Below are 26,731 nucleotides of genomic sequence, written 5' to 3'. Positions count from 1 at the left end.
GTGCCGAGCGGTATGTGCAGGAAGGCAGCTCAGCCTCAGACATGTCAGTATGGTGGATCCCTTCACGGGTGCTCTCAGGTAAAAACTGTTGAAATTACTCATTATCCTTCCACAGTGGTGTCTGCGCTGTGTTCTGATGTAGACAACGGAGATGTCTTTCCTGACATTGCTTGCACTGCAGGCAGCAACAAAACTCATTTCTGCAGTGTTTCTCTTTAACCTCCTCTCTCCATTACCAAAATGAGGGATTTAGAGACTTTTTTTCACTTTGTGCAACAGAAAGCATTAAAAAAAAAAGGCTGTTATGCTTTTGCTTTTTTTTTCATTTCCGCTGCATTTAAGAGAGAATATACCCATTAGCAGTACTCACACACTATTTAATATAATGGCTAGCTTTTCTAATTGTGTCTCCTTGAGGACAAAAACTTTCATTAAATCCATTTTTGTGCTAGAAGTACCACCAGCTGTTGGTCAGTGAAAGAAAAACTGATTTTGAATGTCCTTACTCACAAAACAAACACTATTTTATACAGTTTCTCTGCTAGTGTCAAAAACATTAAGGCAGTTGACTTAGTGTATTCCTTTTACCAACCAATTTAGTCAACGAAGAGTTACAAGGGCTTTCAGATCACAGCCATTTGATATTTTGGTATGCACTGTAGTTCTTAGCAGATCAAACCAAAGAGGATAGACGGGGAGGGCGGGGCGTGTTTCAAATACATCTTCAGATCAGGATCAGAGCAAGGGGAGATTGCAATTAGCATGGATTAAAGGGTAGATTATAACGAGACTAATAAGAACATAAAGAGATTATTGTAGATGCTAGGAAAGAGTTATGGAGACATGGGATAGATGGACAGATATAGAGCATGGAGAGAGGGAGAGAGAGAAAAGCCACTGAGACCAGCCAATATGAGAGTACAAGGCAAAGGTGTGCAAAGCAGATATGACAGAGAGAGAAGGGGAAAAGAGTACCCTGATAGAGCAAGAGATCCGAGAGTGCAAAGAGAAGGTAGAGAGACGTAATAGGAAGATAGATAAAGGAAAAGAGGCCTCTGAGACCAGGAGATAAGAGAGAGCAAGGAAAAGGAGGGCAGTGTGAGGTAGAGAGGCCTAAATATGTTGGGGGGGCAATAGAGATGGGAGAAACTGGGGAGGTTCACGTAGTGTTTTGATGGATAGGTGGTTAGAAAGATGAGAAGAATTGAGACAATAGAAAGAGACAGGGGAGCAAGGCAAAGTCCCAGAAACACATTAACAGGAGCAAAGAAGAGACTACAAAGACACGCATGCACTTTTACAGATAAACGAAAGGATGAAGACAAAGAAAACAGCACACAAATACGCTCTCTGTTTCTCAGATATGCACAGAAGCTAGCAGTGCATTTATTAAATTCTCCATAGAGCTCTCAGGGCATGGCTAATGTCCCCACAGCTTCTCCTCCAGAAAAAAAGGGGGAGAAAAAGAGCAAACAAAGAGCAAAAGTCAACAATGCCCTGACAAAGACGATTTGATCCATGACTTAGTGTGAAAGCTTTTTAAAACTAAAAGTGTTTGCATGTGTTACTTTCTCCAGAACACTTTAGGTAAGAGCAGGGGCACATTTGTGTGTGAATGGGTATGCAGGATTTTGTTGGTGGTTCTTTTTCTTCAAAGACAAGTGTTTGGCAGCGTGCATAAGACATATTCTGGCCTTTAACTTTTTTTTCTCAATAATACAGGAGCTGCTCTTGTTAGAGGAGAGAGAAGAAGAATATTGATTTACATTCACACCCCATAGAGATCAATGCAGACAGCAGAATAAAAGCGTATTCTCATCCATGCATGAGTTTGTACATACTGTGAAGCAGCTCTCTGACAGACACCTGTCAGTCAGCGGGGTCAGAGAAGAAATCGATAATGACCGCTCTTATAGCTTCAGTAAGAAAGGCACAAACTAAAAGGTGACGCCTGAGACAGGTTTATGAGAAAGCCAAATAGGGTTATGAATGCCATTCTGGCATTTCAACTCAAACTGCCCACCTTTCTTAAAAGCCATTATCTCCTACACTGGGGATATGAGCAGCTGAGCATATCAAGTGCCATTTTGGATCCACTGACCTTTCAGTTCCTAGTCTGACTGGCAGGGGTATGATCCCCTGATATGAACTGAGCGTGGCCCTGGTACTTATGCCTAGTATGAGCAATTTTAATGGATATTATGGGTGTTATGGACTTTAAATGGTTGTTGTCTCTGTACTTCAGACCAGTCTGGTATTACAATCAAACCACAGGCTCCTGAAATTTCTGCTTTTATATAAGGCAGACACTACACCTGTCTATTTTTTTCATTGCAAAAGGGCAATAATTACAAAGTCTAATAGTCTAACAGATACAAAAATGTTTAAACACATTCAAAATATTAAGAAAAGCGGGTTTACTGCTCTGTAAATGGCCAATTGCTTCACAGTTAAAGTGAAATATTTTCACATTCTTGTTTAATAAAGGATTTCAGCTCTTTTGCCATATTTTTTCCTTTTATAATGCATCACTAGGTGACAAATAAATACAGCAGCCACAGCACCCAGATTCTTTTACTCTGAAGCCATATTGTTGCAATATGGTTTGTCTTTGTCTAGAATATATTTGTAGTGTTTTCAACGAGGATGTTGGTGACACCGAGTTAAACCACAAATGAAGACCCTGGAGTTTAGTTGCAGCTTGTTTAATTGTCTCCATGAACATGTGGTGAAAACTGAAATGACAGAAAATAAACTCCATCTCAACAGGCAGAAGCATGTTTACATCAATAAAGTGCATTACTCTCACTAAAACATTCATGTTAGCAAATACACATTAATATCCAAAGTTATCTGTACAAACTGTCATATAAAGTAACTTACGGCGTTCCGGCCTGATAATTCGGAGTAGATGGCATTTGATTACATCTCCATACTGCCTTTAACATGAGGAGCCTGTTTCTCAGCAAAACCGAGCGCTTGACCAAAACCGGAAGTGCTTGACCGGAACCGGAAGTGCCCCGCCAGAACAGGAAATACATTTTAGCGATATTTTCCTTTTAACTAAAACGTATATACAACATGAATTATTCATTTTAACAACACATATTAATTTTTAATGGCAAATCTTTTTAGAATTATTTATTTCAAATTTATGAACCTATTTATTCAGAGAAACGCCTTAAGGGCAACACAATATTTGTATGCAAAGAAGTTAATGGGCGACTCAGTGACTGCAAGATGTCCAGGTCCTGTCGTTGCAAAACAAGCCCAAATAATCACCCCTCCACCAGCATGGTTGACAGTTGGTGTGAGGTGTTTTTGCTGACATGCTGTGTTTGGTTGTCACCAAGCATGGTGCTGTGCAACATCTCCATTGTGGTGCTGTCTGTCCAAAGATCGTTGTTCCAGAAGTTTTGCACGTTTTTTTCAGATGCAACCTTGCAAACCTAAGCCGTGCTGCCATGTTCTTGTTAGAGAGAAAAGGCTTTCTCCTGGCAACCCTTCCAAACAAATCGTACTTGTTCAGCCTTTTTCTAATTGTTCTGTCATGAATTTTTCAGATGCTGACTGACTATGTATTGATCAGTATTAATGGCACTTAATTAGTAATAGCTTTCAGCATTACACCTTGCTTGCAAAGATTAATCTAGGTGTTTTTAATTTTTTAATATTATTTCTCAGTGTTAACATTTTAAATGTATTTCAACTATTTGCAGTAAATTCTGTTGTTATTCATGTGTAATACATCACATTTACTGTTTTAGACACAAGACTGTCTACGATGATGCCATTTCTGAATTAGATATAACAATATATGAGTTTGGTTCTAGTCATAATATAAATATATAAAAAGGCTGCTGTGGACCCGTTTGGTTCAGTGGGACTCATTCCGAATGATCAGATTACTTGCGAAGATCAATAGTTGTAAGACAAGGATCTCACACTTTCCTGATCCTTTTTTTATCCACTTTCTTTCTGTTTCTTGCTGTCAATACTCTTATCTCACAGTTCCCAATATGTGTCTTTTACTTCTTCTTTTCCTCTTTCATTCTTTGCTTTTACTGTCTACTGCTCATGTGTCTTTGCTTTGGGGAGTGAGTCTCCACAAAATACAGCAGAAATGATGAAAATAAAGACATTAGCTTCTCTGGATAAGAGCGGGGATAAATATATGTGAGTGTGGCTGTAGGTGTGACTATGAGCCTGTTATATGTGCTTTTGGGATAACAAATAGATAAACCCATCACAATGAGTACTGTTGTGTGGCTGTCCTCGAGGACAGAAGAAGAACACAGCCCCGGGCCTTATCAGTCTGTCATGTCTGATTCCTCATCTCCTGTGAACATTTAGTACTTTTGTTGGGGATTTTGCAATGAAGGAGAAAGTAAGGGGTGATGATGGCTGTAAGGAGTGACACCAGAAACATGACGCAAAACATTTTTAGCATGTGTGAGTGTTTATTTATTCATCATTTTATTTTGGAGATCATCTCAGTAAATGTTAATCCAATACTTGGATCTCACTGATGTAGTTCAACTCTAATTTCTGGGTTATCATCTGGCACAGGTGTAAATGTAAGTTTGATTGGTTAACCCTGTGGCCTGTTAGGTGTGTTTCATGTTTCACAAAGCTTTTAGCTGAGATAAGCTCCAGGTTAGATGAGCATGTAAAAAGATGGATTGATAAACCCTTTTTGTCTCTTGTTCTCTAGAGAATGGTTTTTGTAAATGTTGTGAATGTGTTTTTCTTAACCAAGGAAAAAATTTGCACCTTAATTGTCGCCTGTGGTCTTCCAGGACGAGTGTTTCTGAGCTGGCTGGTGCATTCATTCATTTTTCAGAGTTTACCAGATTGCTAATTTGGCCACTCCAGATGTTTTTGCCATCTTGCTGAAAGGTTTATTTTGATTTTTCAGCTTAATGATGGTCTCCTTTCTTTGCATCAACAAATTATAATTAAGCCAAATTTTCACACACAGAGGATTATCTACTGCAAATCCTAAGAGAATGCAGCACATTTTTAATCACTTTTATATCAAATTCAAAGCAGTTTTCCTGTTGTTTTGATTCGGTCAGATGGAATTTCGAATACCCACATTGATGTTTATCATATTTATGTGGGAATTGTGATAGTTTGCACTAGGGCTGTTCATATAACGATATATATCGGATGACGATATAAAAACGTCTATCGTTTTATTTTACGGTATCATTTGTTTCGTGGTGTCGCAAAATAAACTGTTTACAGCAATATTTTTTCATCGTTTTGATGGTCACTGTAGTGGCTATATTAATGTCTTAAAGTTCTCTCTTTCTCTTATATTTAATATAACCACACTAGGGACGGACAAGCGCCTGTTTTTATGCGTTGTGGTTAGCAACAACAACGGTAAAACCATCGCGTGTCCGCTTGTTTATGTTCCACATAAACCTATCACAATAAAGCTCAAGATCCTGTTGAGACTTTTCAAAATAAACTGAATCACGGGAAAGAGCATATTATTTACGGATGAGAATTAAAAAAGAGCCGCCAGGTGCTAAAAAAATAAACCTTAGACTCAAACGTTAGAACAGGCTTTTCCCCGCAGCACGCTGTGTAATAAATACTCACAAAGAAAACGGCGGCCGTTACAACTTATGTCTAAAAATGTATCGTTTCATGCATCTGTTAAAACACTCGACTCCAGCTACATGATGCGCAGCTGGAAACACTTCCCGGAAGTCGAGCTGCCCGAGATTCACAGAATTTACAGAAAATGTTACATTTTTGTGATTTATGTCGTTATCGGGACGATAGATGTCTTAATATCGGGATATGAGATTTTGGTCATATCGCACAGCGCTGTTTGCACCTGCTTTTTAAACCCAGGACTTTTGTAGATGCAAACACATGGTCTCTGTTCTTCATATACTCACAGACATGCTCTTACACACACAAACATGCTGTTGAGCCTCATCTTGGCAGTGCCCTCTCTCTCTGCGGATCTCCGTATGAACTCCCTGCCAGTACGATTCTATCTCTCCTCCCTCACATCTTCATCCATCCATGCTGTCGTGCTCTCATCTCCCCCTCCGCCTTCTTCCTTTCGTTCTCCGCTCCTGAGTTGTTTGTTTTGGCACGGCCAAGTGAATCACACAGGAGAGTTTAACTGGCACAATACATAGCTCTCATTTCACCTGATGCCCTGCTGTTACTCCTACACATCTTCTCCTGTCTCCTCCTTTTCTCGACATACTCTGAAAAACAAATTATGAAATGGGCCAAGTGGACTTTTTTTTCTGTGAAAGCAATTTTGTGCTCTCTCCTCACCTTTTGAAAAACCTGTGTTATTATATGGTAGGGAAAGGGAGAGGCCAAGCAATGAGTTTAAGGACTAGCCGGGTGATGGAGGAAATGCACTCGGAGGCTTGGTAATGTTTACCTGGTGTAGCATAGGATTTATTTACATTTCCTGACAGACAACACAGGCACTGACTGATGTTGTGTGAGGGAATAAAAACATAACGATGATTAAAAAGAGTACAAGAAAAACATTGTTATAGGTCTGTCCCATAGCTATGATGAGCTGTCCAGAAAGTTAAAGTACAAAGGGCAGTATTAAACTCTCTCCCCTAAGGGACAACTCATTATTGTTAATTATTGTCAACAATATACACAGTTTTGTGGTATTCTGAGACTGCCATTAACCATAATGTTTAATTATTTTGTACTATTAACAGCTACTGAAGAGCAAATAGCAACCATGTATCTACAGTATTATATGAATCATTAAAAAAATGGTAAATGGCCTGCATTTGTATAGCGCTTTTCTAGTCCTTAGGGACCCCAAAGCGCTTTACACTACATTCAGTCATCCACCCATTCACACACACATTCACACATTGGTGATGGCAAGCTACATTGTAGCCACAGCTGCCCTGGGGCGCACTGCATTAGCTTGCAGCTTTTTCTCCTTCACAACTCTGATGAATTTATCTTCAGACACACTTCTTGTAAGCGTGTCTGGATGCAGTCCTTTGCATGTTTTGGTTTCTGTCACTTCTGCAGTGAACCTCTGTGACACCTACAACATAACCTATACAAGGGGCCTTGTGGTCATCTCTTGGCATTTATTATGAGATGGCAGATACTATGTTCTTTGGGGGGTTTTTTTTCTTTTTTTCTGTCTCTCTCGCTCTTTTTCTTTTTCTTTGTACATTCCCTTACATCCATTCTAATAGTTTTAGTAAACTCCCTTCAGGAATTTGCTGACATCTGATTAATGCTATGATTATTATTCCTTATATTGAGGCTATGGCTATTATTCTTTCACTGAACCATTCAAAAATTGCAGAGAGAAAAAAGCAGACAGACATCCATAGGAGGAAGAATAGATGGTAGTAAACAGGCCAATTACAATACTTGCTGACTGTGTCAAAATTACTTGTACGTACATTTCTAGGAAATTGTATTTCAGGTTACCACTCAGGGGTTGAGAAAGGTTTGCAGTCACAACCAGGGTCCTTCATTTAATAGGTGATTAAATCTAAGAGGCAAGTTAATATATATTACGGTCGAGTGAGTTAATATTTTGTGTGCTGGAGGGTGGTGTTGCTTCCGGTGACAGCATGGAGATAAATGCTCAGTAACAAGAAAATAATGACATCCCACGGCGCACTTGTACCTTCAACACATCCCTTTTCGTGAGCTCAGTGAGTGTGATTGTTTACACCTGAGTTTGCTGAGTGTCTCAGCAAGCTGCTGCTTGATTGTCATACTGTATTTTTACTTTTTACTGATTATTGCACTTTAGAGCCTGGTGAGAAACAACATTCCATTGCAGCCTGTGTATATCTGAAAAACCATGGGTGGGAAACTCCAGGCCTGAAGGACCGTGTCCTGCAGGTTTTAAATATAACACCCTGGGTCAACACACCTGAATCAAATGATTAGTTCATTACCAGGCCTCTGGAGAACTTCAAGAGATGTTGAGGAGGTAATGTAGCAATTTGAATCAGGTGTGTTGGCTCAAGGACACATCTAAAACCTGCAGGACACCGCCCCACCACCCCTGTTGTAGAGCTTTATGAAGAAGTATTCAGATTTTATGGCAAAATCACATCTAAGAACTTTTTTATTCAAGTGTATATTTTGATTGGTACTGATACTGCAGAAACTGGAATTTTGTAACATTATTTTTAATTTCATGTCAAAATTTAAGAACTCTTACAAATATTATGTGAGATATAAGTGCTGGAACAAAAAACATTTTTACTATAATCCCCGGACTCCCTTACATTATGCTCGCTAAATAATGTTTTATGGAAGTTTGTTGCAAAACGTATTAAGGTAAATTAGTTTAGTCTTTTTCCCAGGTTGCATATAAATACCAGGCTGTTTAGTCCAGGCAAAACTGGTCAGTTTGCAGTATTTTGATAATGTTTAAAATGATGTACCATGCTGAACTGGTTACACCTAGGGTACTGTTACTAGGTTACATCAAGGGCAGCAGACATCAGCTCATATATAAGATGATGATGCAGATTAGTTTCAGTCACTGAGTCCTACCTTTTATGCTAGCTTTATAGTGAGTAGGGGTTGGAAATCAGCTATGCTGTTTGGGTAGCATCTGCTTATCTTACTGAATTCAGCTGGCTAAATCCATAAAGAGCAGTGAATATCAGAAGAGGAGCACAGATCACCTGATCAGAATCTCTATGCAAAGAAAACTAAAACAGATTATTATGTGCCTTATTTATAAGTAATTCTGCACCATGAATACGTCATAGGTCATCATTCTTTTATTACTCTCTTTAAAAAAAAAATGGATGTACAATGAACAGCAATTTACTACAAAACAACACATCTCTGTAAGTTCATGTTCTGCCACTTCGACAGGAGTTTGTGAACATACTCCTACTCGCTTACAGTCACTTTTATCTCATTTGTGGATGAAGCATTTTTGTCATCGACTTCAGTGAAATATAACCTCAAGTTCCCTGCTCTGTGTGTGTGTGTGTGTGTGTGTGTGTGTGTGTGTGTGTGTGTGTGTGTGACCTCAGCAGAATAGCGAGTCAGAAAAGAAAAATCACTATTCTGAACCAAGCTTTAAATGCAGCACCCACAGCACAGCCATACTGTGCATAATCATAATTACTGGCTAACCTTCCATTATCAGCACAACAACGGTAATTTTTAAGTCCTTACTTACAGTAATAAATTAGCAGTCAGTACATGTGTGTATTTATGTGTGTTTGGTGTTTATAGAGCCCAAGCCTACATTAGGCATAGGCCCAAGATGCTTTTTCTCCTGTGATGTCTTTTTTGTGCTGTAGAAAGAGGATTGTGAGCACATTGTTATTGAATACAGGCAGTTCCTTTGTTCATGCAGTCATAAGTTTTTCCTAATGCTTAACTACTTTTACTCTGCAGTTATACAAGAGCTAGAAGGAACATCCCTTTAATTATGTGTTTAAAGTAGTCTGCCCAAGGTTTTATGGGGCCTTAGAATTTTGATTTGCATCCCTATCGCCCACCACTCACCTCAGCACCACCAGTGTTGGGGGAAAACTCTGTAAAAGACCCAGGAGAAATAAAGACACAATGAGACAAGGTTACTTTCTTTATCAAACGTGTACACGGGTGAGCTGCTAAGAACAACTCACACCATGCACAGTGGCTTGGTAATTTTTATAGGAAAGACAGTGAGAACAGGATAAGAAAATACAAAACAAATAAAATAAACAACTCCATATGTGGCGCTAGTCTCGTCAGCAGAGAGCTGGGAGAAGGCTGTGAGAGATAAAACAATCTAAAACAATATGTCCCAAAACAGTATGTCTTTGCTGAGAAAGTCTAAAAAGATAATTCTAAACTAATCTAACCATAGACAAAAGGGCATGCTTGCACATTTAAAAGAAGGTAAAGAAACATAGAAACATTTTTCCTGTAACATTCCCTCCTGTTTTAACTTATTTTAAATGTATACAACAATTGTCTATGAAGGTTATTTATTAAGTATCTTAGGCAATTTTTTTAATTTCCAAAATTTTCAAAATGTCAGCATAGCAGAAATGGCAGTCATTTGGTCTAAAGAATAAAACAAAAGAAAATAATAAAAAGAAAAACATAGTAAATGAAAATCATAGTAAATGAAATAACAAGTGGAATAAACAAGAAAAAATAATAAAACTAAAACTACAAAAAATAAAAGGATGAAAACTAAAATGAAAACTTTGTATTTAAAAAAATGATGAAAACCTAATATGTAAAATGAAAACTTCAAAAAATACAAGGATGAAAACCTTATATTTAAAATGATGCAAACCTTAAATTGAAAACTTTATATGTAAAATAATGAAAACTTCATATTTAAAATGAAAACTTTATGTTTAAAACTGAGAACTTAAAAAAAAATAAAAAAATAGATAAATAAAAGGATGAAAACCTGCATAACCTACTAATGTTTTAATCAGTGCGTGATCACTTGACAAGTCATTTTTAATCACCACGTCATTTATTAGCAGTTAGTACAAGTTCTCCTCTAACAGAATTGCAACGGGATGTTGTTCTTCTTGAGGCACGGCAACATAAGCAGTCATTGTAGTTGTTATCATCTTTGAAATCATTACTCTTAGGCATGGCAACACACACAACACTAATATGAGCAGTGCTATCATGATGAGACCTAGAAGAAAAAATGGCTTTGCTACAGCAGCCAGCCATGAACCGCTGAACAGCCAGTCCAGCCAGCCTTGTGCTGTAGCTGCTCCAGGTGTGTGTTCAGTGACATATTTTTGCAGAATGGACAAATTCTGCAAAGCTTCATAAATGTCTCCTCCAGTTTCGTATCCATCAGGGATAAAAGTGCAACATGTCTCACCTATGAGCTTGCAAACTCCTCCTTGTGATGCTGTTAGCAGGTCTAGTGTCAGTCTGTTCTGCAGCACCATCGTTCTGATGGCCTGCTGTTCTCCTGCTAAGGCAGTTCCCAGGGTCTTAGTCAAGTTGATGTGTCGTAGCAGAGCATATCGGTTGATCTCCACGTGATCCCGCACCTCGGCAACTCCAATGCCGGGGATCAAGCTCTGTAAGAATTTCACTCCTCCTCCCCAGATGCGAAACTCTCCCGGCACTCCAGTGTCCACGGTAATGCCGAAAGAACTGGGGGAGGCGATGTCCACTTCACGTCTCTGCCGGCTGCTTGGGTGATGTGCAACACTTTGCATGAAGAAAACGTGATCTGATAATTCCACCAGGGCGCACAGACCTCCCCAACCTTCAGGGAGTGACAGATAAGCCTTGTTGCCACATAGGAAGTACCAGTCAGCCAAAACTCTGGTTCCTCTGCTGCTGGGTGCCGTCCGTGCACATCCTGTCTGGTACTGAGTCTTTGTTTGTAGTGGCATTCGGTAGCTGTAGTCGGAGCGACAGTTTAGGCCCATCAGCGTCGTGTTACTGGCACAGGTGGCGTTGATTGAACAGGCCATACACTTCCTCTCGTTCCTTGGTGGGCAGAAAGTGTATATGGACTTACATAGGTGAGTAGGCAGCTCCCCCACTGCCCGCGAGCCATTGTTCATCACACATACTGGCAGTTGTGATGCGTTCAGTTTGTTCAGTAGAATTACATCAGGCAGTGGGTCTGAGACTTGGGGCCAGGTCAGTAGGTAGGTCTGTCCGGAACAGTTCACATTTGTGAGTGATGATGACCTCCAGGTTGCTTTCGCTGGGATGCTGTAGTTGGCTTTGGACCAAAGAGTACCGTAGCCTGGATGTGTTGCCAGGCCCAACAGACACCAACTGCGATCTTCAGGTATGCTGTACGGCCACAGGCCAGACGTCTGCGAGGATAGGGGCATATGGGTACATGCATAGCAGTCAGTTTTGTTATTCAAGTGAGCTGTAGTGTTCATAAACTGCCACCAGAAGTTGGTGGCGTATCCATGGGGAAACTTGGTGTACTTTCCTTTGTCATACAGTGTCTGCCTTTTCTCCATGTAGCGTGACTTGTTGTCCCTCACGGAAGCAAAGGTGAGGAGCCCGGCCATGGTCAGGGCCGCTGCAGTTGATAAGAGCCACCACGTCATGACGACGGAACACACCCTCCTGTCGCGAGTAGACCCCCCGGCCAGGAAAGCTGACCCCTCCACCGGGCGAGATCACAACAAGCGGGCAAGCCTGCCATCAGCTGTGTTTAGATGGCTTCACTGACACGCCTGCAGTGACTCTGATGGATCCAGGATGGTCGTTCCGCAATTTTGCAAGCGGTCGGTGTAGTGAGGAGGACTTGGTATGGCCCCTCCCACCTGGGTGTGCTCCAGTTTTTCCTTTGGAGCACCTTGATCAGAACCCAGTCACCGGGCTTTAGTCTGCAAGACACTGGAGAAACATCATCAGGTTGTTGATTATGTACAATGATCTCTTTGTTTTCTAACAGCTTAGACATCCATTCTGCTAATGTGTTTTCTCTGATTGCTTTGTCTATTGGTTGACTGGTAATAGGCAGTGGAAACGGCCTGCCATGAATGATTTCAAATGGAGTTAGTTTATGGGAGCCTTGTGTTAAGCGCATCCACATTTTCACTAAACCCAAACATTCAGGCCACGGCCTTCCTGTTTCTGCCATGCATTTCCTGAGCCTTTGTTTTATAGTGCCGTTAGTTCTCTCTACAAGGCCTGCGCTCTGAGGGTGATAAGCACAGTGGTGTTTTATGCTGAAACCAAGTGCTTCAGAGACCTTAGTGATGACATCATTTACAAAATGAGTGCCGTTGTCTGACCGTATCAAAGCTGGGATGCCATATGTGGGTATGAAGTGATTGCACAGGCACTTTGCTACTGAAATTGCATCTGCCTTTTTCACTGGATAGATTTCCGGCCACTTTGAGAACACGTCTATAACCACTAGGGCGTATTTTGACCCTTGACATTCGCTTAGTTCAATAAAATCCATATGAATTGTGTGAAAAGGATGAGGCGGAGTTGGAAAACGGCCTCTTTGTGGTCGCAGGTTACCCTGAGCATTATATTTTTGACACGTCATGCACGTTCTGTCAAATTGTTTTGCTGAGGTTTCAAAATTTACAGTGTAGAATTTACAGTGTAGAAATGAGAGTTGACAATACTGGTCAGTCCCCCCGTTGACAAATGCGTACAGCCATGAGTCACTAATGCCGCCATTTTGTGGAGGAATTTTGGCAACACTGGCTTGCCATAACACATCATTAAGTCGTTTGTCAGAACTGCACCGTGTTTTAGCCATTTTGCCTGCTCTGCTGTGCTTGCTGCTTTTTGTTCATTTTTCAACACATCCAGTGGAATCTGATGTGTGTTTACTGCCATCAATGTCATGTTTGCCTGTTGTGCCGCCTATTTTGCCGCTCTGTCAGCAAAATTGTTGCCTGTAGTAATGAAAGAGTCAGTAGGCTTTGTAAGAGGTTGGCATACTGGTTTGCCAGTTGGTGTAATCATTCCTCTGGTTTTCCAGATTTTTTGCAAAATGATGCACAGCAGAGAAAACATACTGGCTGTCTATATAAATGGTTATTTGTTTATCTTTGTGTATTTCACATGCGCAACAATCTCGTGTGAAGTGACCTTCCTCTCCACGGTTCTAGCAGGCGTTGTCTCTATGTTATCTGCTGTTTCTGCGTGGCCGTCTGCGGCCTTGGTGTTTGTGACTTTGCTCGCCTCTCTGTTCCTGATAGCCACCTGCGAATTAGTGTTTTAGTCTGTTGTCAACAGTCAGCCTTATTTTTAAGTTACAGAATGCTTCTCCCTTTTTTTGGTTTTTGTTTTTTTTGTTTGGGAGAATAGATGCAACTCTACATTTTCACTTAAGGCAGTTTTAGATAATTTCTAGTTCTTCAAACAATGCATGGATCTCACACATTTCAAACTTTCAAGTTAGGGTTGTTTCCCATTTATACAAATATATATATTTAACTTTGCATTGCTCACAGCTCATAGCTCACAGCTCTAAACCTAGGCATTTTTCAATCATTTGCCTAATCACTATGTGTCACTGTGATTCTCAAGTATGGTCACAAGTTCGTTTAAATTCGTTTCCAAAACCAACAAAATAATCAAACAAAAACAAAAAACATAAACGTGTCAGGACACAAAAGAAAAAAGAAAAATGCTGCCACCCGAACAAGGCAGAAGTCTGCATATGTTGGCTTGTAATAGCATGCAGCTTGTAACATGGTAGACTAATGTGCCTGTGTTAATTCAGCTCCATATTATTGTGTGAAGTTGCACTGGGTTGGGAGTGGTTTTGTGTGTGTCACATTTTTGGTGAGCCAATGGCTGGAATGAGGTTGGACTAATTAGAGGCAGGTGTACTTGATTGCACTGATACACTGGTCTACATATAGCCCACACTACAAACACTGCTGTTTTGTTTTGTCTCTCTGTGCAGGTATGTAATGTGATGAAATCAGATATGATTGGGATGGATTGGTTTTGCGCTATGAATTTTATATTAAGTGTGTCGTTTTGTCTCTCTGTGCAGTCCAGGGCCTATTATATGCCACAGCCTAAAGGCAGCAGAGTTGCAGAGGCTTGAGTGACCACTGACTATATGCTTGCAGGGTGGTGGGTCTCCAAGGACAACTTCTAACCCTGTTAAAGGCAACATGTGGGGTGCAACTTGGCTGTGTGGCATAGCTGGCTCTGGCCTTGGGACTGTGTGTTTTTATACAATTCTTAAGTGGGACACTGGACTGTTTTATCTTTTATCTCTTGATATATTTTTTGTCAATAAATTATCTTTTAGAATTTTATTGACTGACATCTTTTTGCCCACGACTGAGACGGTTGGTCAGACCTACAGTCTTTCTTTGGGTGTGTTACAGCAGCTTCTGCTCTAAAAGAAACAAAAAAGAAAAAGAAAAGAAAATGTGGAACATGCTCATCAGCTTAGCAGTGTCTACATATTTAATTCAGCTTCTCAATCCCGTAGTTTTAGCTGTTGTCTACAGGGTTTTGCTTATTGGTTGTTATTATAGGTGTGCTCTATTTCAGCAATGTGTCATTCTAGGATGATAGGTTTCAAGCTGGTCAAGTGCCTCTATGCACTTCATTAGTTTAGTTATTCTCCGTATTGTCTTCATCTCACATGTCATTACACTGAGTTCCAGCAAACCTTAAGCTTGATGCAGACTACTGCTTAACAATTATTCACCTCACATCATAACAGATTAAGGTGCCTCTTCATATTAATATTGTCATTGTTAATATTATCCTCTTTGTCTTATATGACAGCAATAGCATATTATAATATTTTATCAGTGTGTACCACTATACTACTACTGAGCCAATTTGATAGTTAGGATCATCTTATTCAGCAAACAGATAATTTAGAATTCATCCAATCTGCGGTCACATTTGTTCTCTCTGTTGCATGGCGGACCAGGCAGTTCTATTATAATATATTATTTATATTTTATTTTGTATCCATCAAGGGCTTCAGATGACCTGCAGAATCATCCTTTTCCCAGGGTGGAGACAGTTACCTTTTCACACACTGTCCTTGGCTGAACAGTGACACAGCCTTAATATACCTTATTTATTTTATTAAAATATTTTCGTGTGAATTATTTGCTTTATATTCATTTTATACATGCTGGGCATGGTCATCATGCCAACTGTGTTTCATTGTTAATATCACTTTACAGGTTGTTATCCTTGCTATTATTAATTTCAAATACTCTAAAGATAATTTCTACTGTAATTTTCCCTTTGTTCATCTTTATTTCGTACTTTTTATATTTATATCTACTCAGTGGGGTCTGTTTTCAACCCTTTTAAACTACTTCAAACTACTGTGATCTCTAGTTTTCACTTAATAAGGGATTATTAAGTTCTTCCTGATATGGGTGTTGCTGCAGATGCGGCTGCAGGAATGAGTGATGGTTTACTAAAAGGATTGTGGGAACTGCACAGTGTCTCGTCTTCTGGTTTTACTAAACTGGCAGTTGAGTTCTGTTCTTCTGACTGTTTATATTTTGTTTTCTTAAATCTCTCAGTTTACAGACACTGTTTTTGTCCGGCGTCTGGACTTTTCTTTTCTCACCACTGCTCGTCAGCAGGAGTGAGTTTTAATTTCACTTGCGTGATTACCCATCTTATTTATGTATTTACTTATTTTTGTTTAAGTAATATATACACAATACAGCTGCTATCACCTTCGCTGGTATTAGAGACGAGAGTGGTTGCTCACACGCCCTTCTACTTTCGGACTATTTCCAAAAGCGGTGTGAACTTTACGAGACGGAACTCGACCGTTCTCTCAACTCACCAGCACGTCAGTGAATAGCAGTAAAAGAAAAACACAGTAGGAGCAGCTCAGTCTCTTATTGGACCGTGAAAAGTCAGCTTGCTCCGTTAGTTAAAACAATACACACACACACATTCACATTCACAGCTTCGACGCGCGCGACCGGAACCCTTATAATAAGGGGAGCTCCCAGAGCTACTTACTCCCTAGACCCAGTCTAGACCCAGCTGGGGGAGCTACCCAGAGCTCCAAAGCTACCAGTCGACGAGCTTCCAAAGCTTCCAGTCGACGAGCTACGCTACCAGTCGACGAGCTCCCAGAGCTACCAGTCGACGAGCTACTTCCGCTATTTTAAATTCCCTGAATTCAAAATGCGCTTTTACGCAAGATTGTGTCAGTGTGTCTGTATCTACCTGGTCGGTGTCGCCGGGTCTGGTCCACCTCGATCGGGTCCCACCACCGTGGGTCGCTTTCTAAGACGTTGGCCAAGACCCGAATTTAACGCTCTTGGTCTTTTTCCACACACCTGGTGTGTGGGCTGTCGACAGGCGAACAACGTGGACTGGTCACGGAGATGGGACACGATGGAGGTGATCCGGCTGTCGAAGGACCAAGAAATGTTGGGGGAAAACTCTGTAAAAGACCCAGGAGAAATAAAGACACAATGAGACAAGGTTACTTTCTTTATCAAACGTGTACACGGGTGAGCTGCTAAGAACAACTCACACCATGCACAGTGGCTTGGTAATTTTTATAGGAAAGACAGTGAGAACAGGATAAGAAAATACAAAACAAATAAAATAAACAACTCCATATGTGGCGCTAGTCTCGTCAGCAGAGAGCTGGGAGAAGGCTGTGAGAGATAAAACAATCTAAAACAATATGTCCCAAAACAGTATGTCTTTGCTGAGAAAGTCTAAAAAGATAATTCTAAACTAATCTAACCATAGACAAAAGGGCATGCTTGCACATTTAAAAGAAGGTAAAGAAACATAGAAACATTTTTCCTGTAACAACCAGTATTAACTATAGATTGTCCATGGTTTATTGTTTATGCATTGTACAAGAAATACAATCATTATCATGGCGTGTGTGTGCTGAAAAGAGATCAAATAAACCAGCAGAGAGTGCATTTACAAAACAAGTTATCTATTTTAATTGGTTTTGAAATGTGGTAATGTGCAAAGGGACACAAAAATCACGCAGTTTTATAAAGACCCAGATTTATTTTCTTATAATGTAAGAACAGAAAATATTTTATAAATTAAATCTAAACTTAAATAAGACATAATTGAAATACAAAATATTCATTAAGAAGATTCTATTTGATTTTTGTTTTTATTTACAGAGAACAATTGGCCTAAGATTTAAAAAAAAAAACCTACCTGCCCTGTCATATTAGAAGCTAATGTGTCTGTCAACAGCAAAACTCCCTCACAGGTTTGTACATGCTGACCTGGGGGAAATGATGCTTTGTCAAAAAGTCACACATCAGCTGAAGAAGCACTTTGTGAAGCATCATGAGCTGATGTTATTGCCGGCGTTGTTGTGTTCTAAAATATATCCACTGGGGAAATATTGCTGGGGAATCAGTTGATGAATGAGGATGAGCTTGTAGCAAATTCAGATATCTCAGAGAAATAATATGTAAAACAACAACGCTGAAAGCGGGTCTAATTAAATAAAACAACTACCTAATTGAGGTGTAACAAAGTCGGAATATAACCACAAAGACCCAAAAATGATTATGTGCGTTATGTACGGCTGTTATCAGAGTCAAGTCTATAAATAGTAGGTCTGTTTCATAATGAGACAAAGTTGCTGGGACATGTTCAGGATCCAGCGATTGAGCCTAGACCCTTAGTTCAGAAAATCGTGGTTACATTTCATTACAGAAAAAGTAATTCGATAGTTATTTTACACAGAAGAAAATCTTTAACACAAATGAATGTGTGTTAGGTTTATGCCTTGGCTGCCCTAAAATAATAGCACTGATAATTACCAAAATACATTTTTTATTTGTGTGTGTGTGTTGGTTCATCCACTAGTGTATGCAAGCTCTTTAACTGAAATTGTGTTTTTAGTGTTAAAATATAATTATTGTTGTTATCCACAAAATTTCAAATTAACAGTTTTATGAAAAAAGCTTAGAAAATAATAAGGTACAATATTATTGTTTCATTAAGATGCCAAATTACAGTTACTTGCATTTCTAAAAAGAAAAGTTGAAGAACCTGAAGAAAAGTAGTGGATGAACATTAGGCTTTATCAGTTTCTGACTGCTCAAATTTAGGTATAAAAATGTGAATTCAGTTTTTTATTGGCCTGATAAATAACAGTACAACTTTTAGTATGAAACAGGTTTTAGACAATTAAAAATATATATTTGTGTTTTCTTGTTTTTATGACACTATACCTTCTTTTTGGTTTCAAATTTCAAGTTACTGATACTGTGAACAAAAACAACAACAACAAAAAGTCTGTGTTTGAAAGCAGTACTTGATACTAGTACTGGGTTGTTGGCTAGATGGGTGCCATCTGTGATAACCACTGACTTAAATGTGAGACTATGAGGTCTAACTTTGACTTAAATTCAAACTTGGCCTCTCTATTGTATAAAAATGCGACAATACACACACACACACACACACACACACACACACACACACACACACACACACACACACACAAACACACACACACGTGAATTGAGAGGATTGTGAAGTCTCTTGAGGAGGCACTGTTAATCCTGTTGACAATGGCTTGTCTGAACAGTAGCTTGAAGAGAGATGAGGCTAATTCTCTTTATGAAGGCAGTAACCCCACAGGTCACCAAAGCCAAACACGTAACCATTTAGACACACAATAGAAACACGTCTGTTTCTTCTTCCTGGAGTTTAGCCCCTAGTCCCACCCAAAAAAAAAAAATGTAATAATACAGTATATCACACCTCTCAATGCAATTGTGCTGCATCAAAAGTCTGCTTCAATTCCCTTCTGTAAAAAATGGGGCTCGGGAGATTTCATTGTCTCTAAAGAAATTTGACAAAATGATATTGACAATGCGGCTTATTTTCCCGGAATAAAGAGGGAAACGTAATATTGTTTCATTCTCTCTTGCTGTTATTGTGATATATTGCCAGCCACCGAAATATTTACACCTATCTCTCTGCCTAGTTACTGTCCCATGCCAGAATACATTATCCGTGGAAAAGAAAACAATATTACATTTCTTATTGAAAAGCAGCGATCCTTCACCTTTTATCCACTCATTAAAAATCACACATACACGAACCCACACACACGAACGGGCACATACAAACACAGAGAGGTGTTTGTGTGTCCGCAGATGTGGTTTTGAAGTACCGACACTCACTCCAACAATTACACGCAGTGGTTTGTGCATAGAAAAGATAAATGTATGCAACGGCACTGAAGCTGTTTTAATAGATCTGTAAAAGCACAGGTGTGATGTGTGTCTAAGTGTGCCTTCCGGTCTCAAAGGCATTTACCATCCAGCTGCATAAAACATGTTGAGCAAATGAGTTATATTCACCGTGCAGCTGCCAATTGTCACTATAATTCACATGGACGCAAAAAAAGAGCCTCAAACAGTTAAAATTTTGAACAATCAATCATCTGTAACTCTAGCAGCACAACTTTATCGCCTTTAGAAAAAGATGTTTTCATCTGTTTTGTGCACTTCTCTGTGAGGGTCACATTGACATGTTCTCCATTTCGGAAATAACCTATAGGCTTGTTTTCTGGATGTTTGTCTTCTATCCCCAGACGGGACACCCTACACGTGGTGGGTTGGCAGAGGGAACGAGAAACACTTCTACTGGGGTGGATCGGGGCCTGGCATCCAGAAATGTGCCTGTGGCATCGACAGGAACTGCACCGACCCCAAGTACGACTGCAACTGTGATGCTGATGTCAAACAATGGTGAGTCAGACTTTAAAGTTCACTGTTTCAGTTTCACAATTAGAGAGCCATTTCTCAGTAGTTTTCAAGCTACTAAGTAGCTCTTTTTTTGTATTACATGAATACTACATGCATCATGGGAAAGCCTTTTTCATGCATTATGCATTAGCTTTTATCCATCAAGCTTCTTGGAGACCATCTTGTGCAGCTAAAGTCTTCATTTTTACCCACTGCAAACTACTTTAATCTTTCTAATAACCAGGATACTACTTTTATGATAATAAGCTGAATGCATGTGTCGTAGAGTGGAAAGCTAACGCTACAGTTACTAATGAGTGGAGATTTCAGTGGTGACTTTTTTTTGCCAACCTAGATAAAAATGATTCTGTCACTTGTTATCACTAGGCTTTAGCTATAAAAACAAGGAAGTTTCACAGGGTTATGTACATACATACCACGCTCACTGGCACTTCAGTAAGGAAGAGGAGTGTTTGTTATTCCATTAACTCACCCACAGATTTTCTCGCCAGGGCAGATGAATTCCTCAGACATACCTCAGACATTTAACTGCTTCTAAAATAATTGCGGTTTATATGAAATTGTAAAGGTCAGTTTGTCTATTAACTGCTTGTTATGTTTAATAAGTGCATGTTTGGTAGTAGAGAAGTTCATTTTGGTAGACATTAACAAGGCTTCCTACAAACAATCTCTTACCTGACAGACCGTCGATTCTTTTTATTTTTCTTACCGCATAAGCTGAACCCAAAAATGAAAAACCCACGGATTATTTACATTTTTATTTATATATTACATTTTTGATAGCACTAAATTCGTCACTTATGCTAATGTAGCGATTGCATTAAGCTGACAGTGCAGAATCCGCCTTAACTGGACAGTGTGGCGATGTGTCAAACTTCAAAGGCTGAAGTGACTGAATGATGAATGCATTCATCATTCAGTCACTATCAGTGATGTGTTTATTTAAGAGGGGTGCTTACATCCAGAACCAACAGTTTGCATTTTAAAGCTCTTTTAGCCAGCTGATGGATATTCTCATTAAAAGCTGTTGCATCGCTGTTTGTGAGTGTGCCTCCTCTTTGAGAGTAATTACTGAGCATTAGCAAGAAGAAGAGATTTAATTTGCTTTCATGTCTCCCTCCTCATCTCGAAAACTGATGAGATTACAAATAAATTTTACAGTGCCTTGTTCTCTCTGTTAATATTGTACGCATCAGTGTCTTATTGTTTGTCTAAGTTAGCTTTGAAATTTTACCAACTGTTTGCACTCATTACCCATACTTTTGGCAGCACATAGAAATGTGCAAGTGTCTATCCACACATGCTTACTCAGATGCACACGTCCCTGCACACTGTCTTTAATTAGAGTTCTCATTAGAGTTCCAGACTGCATTGGTCAGCACAGAAATGAAATTAAAATATGGTATCAAAGACAGACGGAACACATGAAAACATAATCCCTGCAGCCACTTCTGTTTGCTGGCATTACAAAAAAAACCCTCTAATATTGTACAGGAAGTCTACAGTGTTGTCTGACATGTAGGTGTGCACATTTTCACATCAATAAACACGCAAGGGCATAAGCAGAGTCTTAGAGGAAAAAAAGCAAACAGCTCAGAAGCCTGAAGAAGAGAAAGGCTGGGTTGGCTGGGTTGCAGTTTGCAAAAACACTCAGAAAAAACTGAACAGCCTTCCATGAAGGAAAGATTATCCTCTATCAAAGCAATTGAAAGAGAATATGTGGTGAAAACAGCAAAACCTAAGGGGCATTAAGGGCATTAATGGAACTAGGGCACTTGAATTTGTTGATAATTTTACTATAGCAACAGGGTGAATACAGATACAGACATGCTCAGTTTCAGCAACTTAGTCCTGAGGTGACATGACCTTATTGTGACTGAGCAGACTGGCTAAAGACAAGAAGAAAGAGCTGAAGGTGTCTGCAGACGTTCCTCAAAGAGGATCACCTGACTAGATCTAAAGACATCTATCGATGTCTAAAGGGTGAATCTTGAAATTGATCTGTGTTAAACACGGCACACCTGTGCAGTTGTTACTACACTGATGTAAACCTACTCAAATTAAAAGTGAGACTTGATTCATTAGAGGTAATTGGATCAGACCTTGAATGGTGTTTAACCTGCTAGCTATCTAACACAGAGCCTGTGTGATGTCTCATTGCACCGACGTGAAAATAGAGCAGGTAATTCTCTGGTGAATTCACACTGTGTGAGTGAACTCCTTGTATGCAGCCTCCCTTACGCTCCCTTGTCTAAACCACATAACATGTACTGAGGTGTGAACATATCTGAAAGTGACTATTTCATGTGTGCTACATGTAAAAAAGACCAAAGTGACAGTATTGATACTGTTTGGAAGTTTACTAATAGGCTCAGTTAAAAGTATCCTTTAAGTAGTAACCAGTACTACAGCTGGTACAGCATCTAACAGCATAAACAAAAGAAAATCTTCATGCCTGTGGATAACACCTCCCCCAATTATAGACTTACAAATGCCCACTCATGTTGTCCTACCCACACAGCAGACAGGTCTGGCCTGGATCTGGTGTCAAGCCGACCACTGCTGGCTGACTTCTGGCATGGTAAGTGGTATGTCATCCAGATATGGGCCAGGTCTGGAGTAGATGGCACTGTTTATGTGATGGCATGCCACATCTGGCCCGATTGTGGTTTGGTTTATGTGGCCCAGGCTCATAGAAAATAGGTCTTCCCCATATCCGGCATCAAGCTGGTACTTCTGACTGACTGGTGTCATGGCAGAGTGTATGTCAACCAAATGTGGGCCAGGTCTGGCAATGATGACACTATTTATGTTCCTATTTTCCTGTTAGATAGAAGACCCAAATGCCATGTTGCAATACTATACTGCTATGGTAGTCAACATTTCTTATCCAGGTTTGTGAGTGTACACTTTATCCAAAACCTAATGACGGTTTACTCACGTTTGCCAGTGGGTGGTGGTAGCTCAGGAGGTAGAGCAGATCACCTACTGATCGGAAAGTTAGTGGTTCAACCCCTGGCTCCTCCAGTCTGCATGTCAAGAGTAAGAATGTGGTTAGGAAGCACTCTGTTTAGAGAAAGTGTGTGATTCAGTGAATGTGGCATGCTGTACTCAAGAGCACTTTGAGTAATCTGGGAGAGTAGAAAAGCGCTATATAAGAATCAGTCCATTCACTGTCCGAAAAGTTTCATCATGTTACTTTCGCACTATTATGTTCTGGCACATGTTGTTATTACATGACTTGATTAAGGTACATATTAGGCTGACATCTGGGGCCAGAGCTGAAACTGTTCTGGGCCAGCACAGGACCACCAGTATGTCCGCAACTGGCCTTGTGCTGGCCCATGTGTGGGCAACCTCTGGCAAACCAGGTCTGGGCCACCAAAGGGCCATCATTCTTTGTGGTTCTTTGGGCCATTGTGTGGGCCACATCTGGGCCATACCAATTTTGCCATGTGGATACATGTATGAATACTCCTATGTATATAAACAACTGCAATACCTTTGTGAGATTATTATGTACTTTATACAATTTACCCTATCTGATGTTTTTCTGAATCGATTTCTTTTTATATTTAGCTTTCCCTTCTTCATTTCATACTCAAAATCACTTACCTGAGATGTGTCACCTCAACGCTAAGGAATTTTTTATGGAAAATCATATTGACACATTTGTGAATAGTGTCTGGCAGATATTTCCGCAGTTATTTCATTGTTTGTTTGTTTTTATTGTGCTCTTAATAAACTCTAAATTGAACTGAATAGAAAAATGTTTCTTTCACAGCAAAAGATATAGTAAGGTGAAAAGACCATAATTCCTTAACCTCTATAATTCTTTCCCAAATCATCCTATAGGAGAGAAGATTCTGGTCTCCTGGTCTATCAAGAACATCTGCCAGTCAGCCAGGTCGTGGTGGGCGACACCAACAGGTCAGGCTCTGAGGCCAAGCTAACTGTTGGACCACTTCGTTGTCAAGGAGACAGTAAGTGTTGTGTCATTTAAAATACAATTAATGTACTTCGGTGTGGAGCACGTGGATGGCGCCAAAACAGCTGGCTTTACTCATGTGAGTGACAGACAGCTGGAAAACGATTCCAACATCACGAATGAGTATTTACTTGGTCCAAAAATCAAAGTCATAACTGCTGACATAAAAGTGGTTGAATGGACTGTGTGCGAGGCACTGGGGGGCTTCAAGGTGTTGAAAGTTCAGTTAATGAGTACAGATAAGCAGATACACCGAAAATTAATTGGAAATAAGTAAATAATTTTTTCTCCCCATAAACTACATTTATAGGGGTAAAAAAAGAAAATTCATTTTCCAAATAATTGATAAAGGAAATAATTATTACAGCTCTTATCCAACATATGGCAGCCAACAAGTGGTGTTAGTCAACTTTTTATTTAGTTTAATATTTGTTACTGATTTATATTGAAGAAGGCTGCGCTATTATATTCAGAAAACAGCGTGATTAAGTTTTTAGCAGCAATGTAGGTAATTTCAGGCTAATCCACAGTATTTTGGAACAGACAGCAGGGCTCCGTAGAGAGGCACAGAGGTGTACTCTGATTAAAGAGAAACTAAAAGGTCAATAGAGTATCCAGGAGCTAAATCACACGGTGTGAGTCATCTGTATGGTTGTAAAATGAACTTTAAACTCAAGAGGAGCCTACACAGGATGGGGAAAGCAGGCGTGAGCTTTTTGGATTCACCGCAGGGTTAAAATGGGCCTTTGAGCGAAGCACAAGGACGGCTGTTGCAGCAGACTAAATGAAAAAGAAATATGAGCAATAATGACCATCTCCAGGTCGACTGCGGAAAGGAAGGGATTTTATTTTCTCAAAAATTCACAGCTGGTTGCTGAAGAATGGCTGCATAACATTTGTGAAGGGCTCACGAAAGGTTGAATCAATTCCTCTTTTGACACTGTATGTAACTTCTGAAGAGTTTGTGTGCTTGTTTCTTTATTTGATGTTAAGCAGTATGACATTTTTAGATAGACAGTTAATGGTACTCCAGCAGAACTTACACTGGAATAGATACATATTCAAATTATAGAGATCCCATTGTGCTTACAACAAATGCCACCAGGCTGTACATGATATTAGCAGATGAAGATTGTCTAATGAAAGATACAGATTGCACTGTTATGTCAGGTGAACCGTAATAGAAACGTCAACACAGGGATAAAGCGGGTAGTGCCGATATTGCCTGGTGAATGGAACGAAACAACCCAAAACAAATAAGATCGCTTGTCCTTGTCTTTTCCGCTGAATCGGCCTGAAACCAGATTGAAACATTTAAATTCAAACAAGTATGAATGAATTAGCTTTCAAAGAATTGCATTTTCCTGTAGCAACTGGTGAAGTGGCAGGTGATTGACACAATTTGGAGCAACATTTTTAAGGTATGCCCTGTGGCCTACAGCCTTTCTCAATCCCGCCTTTGTTGTGGCAATTTCTGTAATAGGTGGAAATGACTCATAAAAAGCCAGCCAGTGGCAGCCGCCGTCATCACTGTTGATGTATTCACTTACGTTATGAAAGAGAGGAAAAGTGAAAGGTTTGTGTAGTAGTAGCGAGCAAAGTGCCAGGAAACTTAGATTGATAGCTGGCTACCTTTATACAGTCACGGTTAAATTACTACCTGAATTGGCTTTTTTAAGTGGCAGGTGCAATGTGTGCAATTCACTGGAGCTGCAGTTCAGCACAACAGCTATATTTGTTTAAGGCTGATAGGACCTGAAAGAAACTCGAGGGGTCAGTAATGGGTTTATGCAGTCACCTAAAAGCAAGCAAAAAAAAAAAGTGACAGTGTGGTGCAGTCACACAGTATATAGGGAGCTTTATTTAACCATAACAAATTAAACGAATGGTAACTCACACAAACATCAAAAATCAGTATGACAGGAAGGGCACTTTGTTCATCACTATCTTTGGCTTCCTCATGTGGAAGAAATATTTGCCATTTCTTCATCCTGAACCCCAGTGGAAATTAAGCATTATCAGTGTGTCTTTGACTGTACAATACATCCATTGTCAGTCAAACTTTTGCAAAGTACCAAACCCTTTTTTGACTGTTTGCTGCTGATGGTTTGAATAAGGTCTTAATTAAAAACTATCTTCAGAGAGAGCAAGAGAAAACACTTCATGCATAGCAGAGTACAATTGAGCACATTGTCATTCTGGGTTTGCACTTGAGTCTGAAAATAGCACATTGCTTATTCTCGCAGTGTGCAAATCATTCACAGAACCTGTTGTTTTATCTTGATTGTCTTTCTATTTTGGAATCTTTCTTTATCTGCCTCTGCATATGTGTGTTTTTGTGCGTGAACGCACTCGCATTTTGTGCTAATGTCTATGTGTGTGGTGAGATAAATGCATCTGAACTCCGTTCAAAGCTTTTTCATCTAAGCACTCATCCTTTTATTCCCTTCAGTCAACTCCCGGTAGTTTAGGTTGTTGCTCAGGTAAACATCAGGTGTCAGATCTAGCAGAACAC

At 39.8% G+C, this 26,731-nt stretch overlaps 2 protein-coding genes across 3 annotated transcripts in view; one reads left to right on the top strand and one right to left on the bottom strand.

Annotated features, from left to right (window-relative positions):
- The window catches only part of cntnap2a (contactin associated protein 2a), a 409,241-nt gene that overhangs the window by 318,987 nt on the left and 63,523 nt on the right, over window positions 1–26,731 (top strand). For both annotated transcript variants that reach the window (XM_085287388.1, XM_085287389.1), the window contains exons 16-17: window positions 20,054–20,210; window positions 24,084–24,211. In XM_085287388.1, coding sequence (XP_085143514.1) covers window positions 20,054–20,210; window positions 24,084–24,211 — 285 coding nt within the window. The remainder of the gene's footprint in view (window positions 1–20,053; window positions 20,211–24,083; window positions 24,212–26,731) is intronic.
- On the bottom strand, window positions 9,597–17,273 carry LOC146567492 (uncharacterized). Its single transcript, XM_085287391.1, has one exon. The coding sequence runs from the start codon at window positions 12,069–12,071 to the stop codon at window positions 10,509–10,511; it is 1,563 nt and encodes a 520-aa protein (XP_085143517.1). The 5' UTR covers window positions 12,072–17,273; the 3' UTR covers window positions 9,597–10,508.

This window comes from Mchenga conophoros, linkage group LG9 (genome assembly GCF_057382185.1).
Source record: "Mchenga conophoros isolate Kocher_MC1m ecotype Shallow Benthic linkage group LG9, M_conophoros_male_GT1.1, whole genome shotgun sequence".
Classification (NCBI taxonomy): Eukaryota; Metazoa; Chordata; class Actinopteri; order Cichliformes; family Cichlidae; genus Mchenga; species Mchenga conophoros.
The sequence above is the reverse complement of the archived record's forward strand: the minus strand, read 5'-3'. Positions and strand labels throughout refer to the sequence as shown.

Excerpts from the sequence above, each read along its gene's own strand:
- LOC146567492 (XM_085287391.1), bottom strand. The coding sequence starts at position 12,071 with ATGACGTGGTGGCTCTTATCAACTGCAGCGGCCCTGACCATGGCCGGG.